Consider the following 6,419-nt stretch of genomic DNA (forward strand, 5'->3'; position numbering starts at 1 on the left):
CAATTATTATTTCACGAAAAAAATCCTAAATTCTAATCAAAATCTCGATATATGTCATTGAAGGCATATCACCATTACAAATAGTACCTACAGCAACACTATATACGAAACAGAGCAAAACCACCCAAAAAATTGAAGAAAAAAGTTCATAATTGAGAAAACTCTAAAGCCATTAAAACGGACCCCATAAATTGATCAGAAACTTCAAAATAAACTATCAAATATTATAACTACACCAAAATATTAAATAAATATAAAATGGGGGTAATTTTAAATTTTGGAGGAAAGAGACGAAGGGCGAAGAAGAAGGTCTCAAATGACCTAAAATTTCATATACTTTAGATACTTTATTTTATACGTGAAAATTATTTTGCAACTATTTAATGATGTGTTCATGATTGTGCAATAACTGAGTAGGCCGACAAAAGATTTAAAATATTATTTTTTAGTGGGTTAAGAAGTTTAAATCACAAATATGTAAGTAAATTATCAACTTAGACATAATACATGATAATGGAATCATTTTACCTTAATTTATCTTTTAAAAGCATTTAAAATTCTGACAAAAATTAATGAAAATATTGAGCCAAGAAGTGTAGGCAGATCGGAGTACAACTTTTCCGAGCAGAATATGGAGGCGGCTCCCTCCAATCCCACCCCCCCTTCCGCCGCGAGCAACCGGAATCCCCTAAGAGTTGACTGGCCGACGGTAGACGGACCACTGGGTCTTACAGAGCAGGAATCCGTCGATCAGGCGCGTAGATTCTTCAAGTTTGGATTTTTACTACTCCCTTGGCTTTGGGCTGTCAATTGCTTATACTTTTGGCCTGTCCTTCGTCGTCCTACCTCCTATTATCACCCAGATCTCCGTCAATGTAAGTTTGGTAAAAAAAAAAAAACTATATATAATTGAGATCCACTACATAATTGCTTTTTTTCAGCAGCTTTGGTTCGTGAATTATGCTTGCCCTATTTCGAATAGAATTGAAGGGGTTTCGAGTATAAGGGCGAACTCATCTAATTTTGTGAAGTAGGACATGAATTCTTAAATGTTCTTCTAACAGAATTTACTTCATTCAAAGAATACTTGTAATGTACATTATGGGTGTGTCCGGTAGGAAGGGAATACATTTTCCAAGAGAAACAAGGAGTTACTTATTTTCTTGTGTCCCGTATGCAAGTGAAAAATGTTATCCTAAAAACATTTGGATATATTTAAGACAAACTTTTGTGGATGGGTTGGGGTGGGGAAGGGAGGGGGGGCTGGGGTTGAGGGTGGGTGGTTTTGAGGGAGAGGAGACAGTGCGCCTTGCTCCATACCGTACACACTCTATATTCAAAATTCATAGGTAAATCAAAATTTTTAAATATGTTTAAAATAATGTAGTTAGAAAAAAGTTGTTTGTTTCTCGAGTAAATACTGTCAAACTAATTGAGACAGAATGTGGACTTTATGTGTGTTTACTGTTTTGATGAGTGTGTACTCTTTGCTCTTGGGTTGTGGGGGGCTTAGTTTGGTCTGTTTCAGCATTATGTTACTGAAGTGGAATACGTCCTATTTGTTTTGTCTTTGGTAAGCTAGAACCAACAGTTGTGTGGATCAGCCATGAGATAGTTAAAATGAACCTTACCATCCGGATCACAATTTGAATCTTTTCATGCTCTGTTAATTCTTGCTTCTATTTTTATGCCGCTTCAAGTTTTGTGGAACCTTTCATTTATTTCTCTTCTGGAATAATATTATCTGGAAAATGAATTCATGAAGGGTAATCGTTAATATAAAACATCTTTCCTAGTTGTCCCGTTTAGTCTGATGTGTTTTAGCATCATGTTGTTGTGGTACTTGTTGATTGCATTATTAAGGCAGCTCAGATGGTCCAAACTAGAGTAAATGCCTCTAGCTCAATAGATTTAGAAGCTTATTGAATAGCTACACAAGGTGAGAATTCACAACCTTTGAGGTCTGGGCGGGTGGCAGGATTGTTGAAAAGGGGTCTTAAGTTTTTTTCCAGGTTCTATAGGATGCTAATCATCAAACCTTGTACTTCGAATCAATCACTCTTTGTAACGAAGTTAATGTTAAGAGTGATTACCAAAAACTGCTTGATATTCAAGAAATATAAGCCAAATGACATCCATGTTTTAGAGTTGACTTCTTTGTTTAAATGAAGAGACTTCTTACAGCTGTATCTGTATTATGTTTAGTTGGATAGTGAAACATTTCCAGATGATTATCTCAAAAAAAAAAATGAAACATTTTCCGGATGTTATGTTACCTTCTCAAAGTAAAAGAACATTTTCCAGATGTTATATACCCTCTATTTTCCTGGGATGGTTGTGTTTACATGGAAAACAAATTAAATTTAGTTGGATGATAAGCATTTTCCAGGTGTTATAAGTTGTACTTTTTGATCTCTAGGGTGGTTAGCCGGATTTGAGCGTACAAGTTTGAGTAGTAAAACACTGGTACTAGGGCTTAGGATTGTATACCAAAGCATTGCTTAAAAATAAAATTACTTATACGATAAATATGAAGTAGATTAATTGGAAACTAGCATGCTTGAGAAAGCTTGGATTGAATTGTGTGGAGAAAATAATTAGTTTTTTGGGGTTAAGTGACTTATTAGCACATAGCCACTTAGTACACAGCATGTAATTAATGAATCATTTTGGCTATAACTTCCCCTTCACTCTCTTTGTGCTGGTCTTATGATCAAAAGTTACATTTAACCCATCAAAAAATATGTTTGGGGTTAAGCGCATGTAGAAAATTAGTTAACAGACTGTTTATGTGTTTGGGGTACATGAGGAAAGCAGCTTGTTATACTTCAAAGAGTTCTGTGATTATGAATAGTAACTTCTAAAATAGATGCTTGTATTTTATATGAAACAAGGGAACTTTCTTTGCGGTACTTTAAATGTTGGTTGCTTGGCATACAGTACTGAGAAAAACATTGGGAATATGAAGTATTCAGATTCTGTGTATTTTAGAGGAATAAGACGATATGATATGACAGTTACTTTTGCAAGCTGGTTATGGAACCACTCTTACTAAAAGGAAAAGAATATGACAGTCACCTTGTTGTCGGTCCTAATGTTTAGTACTCCTTTTCTGCTTTTGTTACTAAGAGTTAACTGTGTTAGAGGGGGATAGAATATCTTTTTGATCCTTCCACTACTACAAGTGATGGATATGCAATATGCTTTGTCAACAACCTATTTCCTACACAAATTCGAATAATGCATGTGTTGTGCTTATCTTAAGGAGAATGCCATCGTGGCAAGATACTCAAAAGAATGAAGTCTAATTTTTTCCCAGTAGTGTATCATGTCACTTCTGCAACTCAAAACCTTTTATTGTGCAAAGGTATATTTCAGCAGCTATCAACTCCCCTTTATCTAAAAAGCATTTAGTGGTAGCCCTTCTTTTGACTTTAGATGGATGATAGATTGTGCATGTTTTTTTTTTTTTTTGATGAAGTAATAAGAAATTTCATTGCTGGCATTAAGAAGATGCAGAATAGTACAAAAAGTTAGGAGAATGACAATAGTTCATTAGTTGAAAAACAAAAAAGGCTACAGTAATACCAAGGAGCTAGCAAAGTTCAAAAAGTTCTTGGGAATCTATGGGTGAAAGGTTATGCCAACTATATAGATACAAAAGACACCTAGCCTTAAGGGAGCGATTTGGAGTTGATAAACCTTCAAAACATTTGTTGTTCCTTTTGACCATACGCACCAACAAATACTAGCAGGCATCATCTTCCAGATTGGCTTGATGGACTTACCAACTCTCCAATTGCACCTACACTTAAAGGCTCTTTGGTGCTACGTGGCATTGCCCAATTAATATTAAAAATAGACAGAAACATACACAATAAGCCAGCAACAACTGTACAATGTAAAAATAGATGATTGTTGGACTCAAATGTTCTGACGGCACATGTAACATCTATTGGCAGTTTGAAATTTCCTTTGCTTAAGGTTATGTTGAGTGAGGCAAGCTTCATGAAGAGCTGTCTAGCTGAAGCATATGATCTTTGGTGGGAGCTTTGTCTTCCATATCAACTTCCATGGCCTGTTATCAAGCACTCCATTAGGAGCAAATGAGTTTACATAGCTTGCTTTCACCGAGTATTTACCATCCTTGTCACTAACCCACCTTAACTTGTCTGCTTCGTGGACATTTATCACCTGGCCTTCTAGCCTAGAGAACAAGTTGACCACTTCTTCGATTTCCCAATCCAGTTGGTTCCAGGTTCCAGGTTCCTTCTGAATAGTACATTCCAAGTGTTGTCTTCCCTATTATGTGAGATGGAAGAATTTGGTTCACATGTAATTTGAAATAGCCTAGGGAATTCCTCTATCAGAATGATATTGTCCAGCCACCCATCCTTCCAAAACCTGATATGTATACCATTACCTGCTACCAACTGTGTGTTTTGAAAGAACTCATCTTTAAGCTTGCATATACTCTTCCGTAGGACTACACCATGAATATACTCATCTTTAAGTTGCACAGCTTGGAGCACCAATGATTTTTGACTCCATGTTTTCGTTGATATCCTTCCATAGAGTTTGATCCACCTAAGTGTACCTCCATATCCATTTCATGAGTAAGCATTCATTGTGAAGAGATAAATCTTTTAGGTCCAATCCTCCCATTTGTTTTGGCATCATCACTTTAATCCACTTTACCAGGTGAAACTTGTGATCCTTGTTACCCTCCTATAAGAAATTCCTCCTGATCCTATCAAGTTGCTTTAATATTTTGCTAGGTATGGGAAATAGGAGTCATGTAGTAAGTTGGAATACTGTCTAGCATGCTGTTAATCAGTGTCACTCTCCCACCCATTGACCATGATGCCAACTTTTTCTCGAACTTCTCAATCACCCCATCCCAAATAGACGTAGATCCAGATGCGGCATCCAGGGGTACTCCAAGATAAGCGGTTGGGAGGGAACCAGTGTTACGACTAAGCATTCCTGCAAGCTCTTCTAGGATAGATTGTCTATGTGTTGAATGCAATCAATATTTCTATATTGCTAAAGTTAAAATCGAATAATAGGGATTTTATCAGAGTCCAGCAATTTCAAAAGAATTATCTCTAAGGGGTCGTTTGGTTTGAATACAAGTTATGCTGAGATTAGTTATACTGGGATTAATTATGGTGGGATTATTTTTTATTGAGTGTTTTGGTTTGTTGTATTCAAAGTAATATGCATGGTATAACTTCTAAGAATAAGTTAGTCGATTACAAAAATACCCTCCATCTTATTTAGCTTTTTTCATATAATTTCTTTTCAAGCTTTAAATATTCATTCTTAAAAATAAAACTTTCATCTTATTTAACTTTAACTTTTCTATGTGTGTGCATTTTCCGTAATCATATCATGTGTATTTAAAAATAAAACTTTCATCTTATTAAACTTAAATTTTTTTGTGTATGTCTTTCTTTGATTATGCCGTGTGTGTTTAAATAAAAATCTTACTACATTTTATTTAGTCTGAAATAAAACTTTCAGCTTAAGTTTGTTACAGTAAAATAAGATTTGTTGTTTATAACACTTCATTTAAACACATATCACTCATATAATATCGAATATTAAAATTCATTTTAGTTGATATATACAATATCAATTTTTAAGTGATTAAAAAACTATTTAATTTAAAATATGTAATTCAACAGTGGAGTCAACATTTTTATTATTCTTAAGAGAAATCAAAATATATAAATAAACATAATAATTATGCAAATAAATTTAACGTATAATATATTCATAAATAAAAAATATATTTATATAGTGTAATTTTTTAAATAAAATATATGAAGAAATATCATAAAATAATGAGTAGTGGATGTTCTGAATGTTATTATAAATGGTATTAAAAATATTGTGAATATGCATGGATGTGAAAAGTGATTATAAAAAGGGTCTATGGGGGTACTTTGGTCATTTTAATTACTTTAACCAATGATAACTTATCCAAGTATTATTATACCTCCAAGAGGGAGGGATAACTTATCCCGTTACTAATTAATAATTCCGGAATAATGTCAAGCCCCAAAATTCCATCGGGCCGGACTGGCACCCGAAGCCGAGAAGGCCCGGGAGAACCCGTTCAGATACCTGTACTTTCACTTACATGTCACCAAAAATTTGGACAGCATTTCGTTGCATATAGAAGGGTCTAATTACCTGTATCAGCACAACACGCACAAATATATATATACATATAATACTTGGCCGTCGGGGCCACCACATATACAAATATAACATCACTATATAAACTTCCATGACTTTACCCTTCCTTGTGTCTACAAAGCCTCTAGGATATACATGACATAACTAGGGTCGGGACAAACCCTCGCCCACACATGACTCCTGTACAATAACAAAACATAAGGGACCGACTC

The 6,419-nt window shown here is 34.8% G+C and overlaps 1 protein-coding gene across 1 annotated transcript in view; it reads left to right on the top strand.

The window, feature by feature from the left end:
• The first annotated feature begins 279 nt into the window (after positions 1–279).
• LOC107873091 (probable gamma-secretase subunit PEN-2) overlaps positions 280–6,419 on the top strand; it is a 10,752-nt gene continuing 4,612 nt past the window's right edge. The window contains exon 1 of the mRNA XM_016719817.2: positions 280–875. Within this exon, the coding sequence (XP_016575303.1) occupies positions 632–875 (244 nt within the window). The 5' untranslated portion in view covers positions 280–631. The remainder of the gene's footprint in view (positions 876–6,419) is intronic.

Source organism: Capsicum annuum, chromosome 6 (genome assembly GCF_002878395.1).
Source record: "Capsicum annuum cultivar UCD-10X-F1 chromosome 6, UCD10Xv1.1, whole genome shotgun sequence".
NCBI lineage: Eukaryota > Viridiplantae > Streptophyta > Magnoliopsida > Solanales > Solanaceae > Capsicum > Capsicum annuum.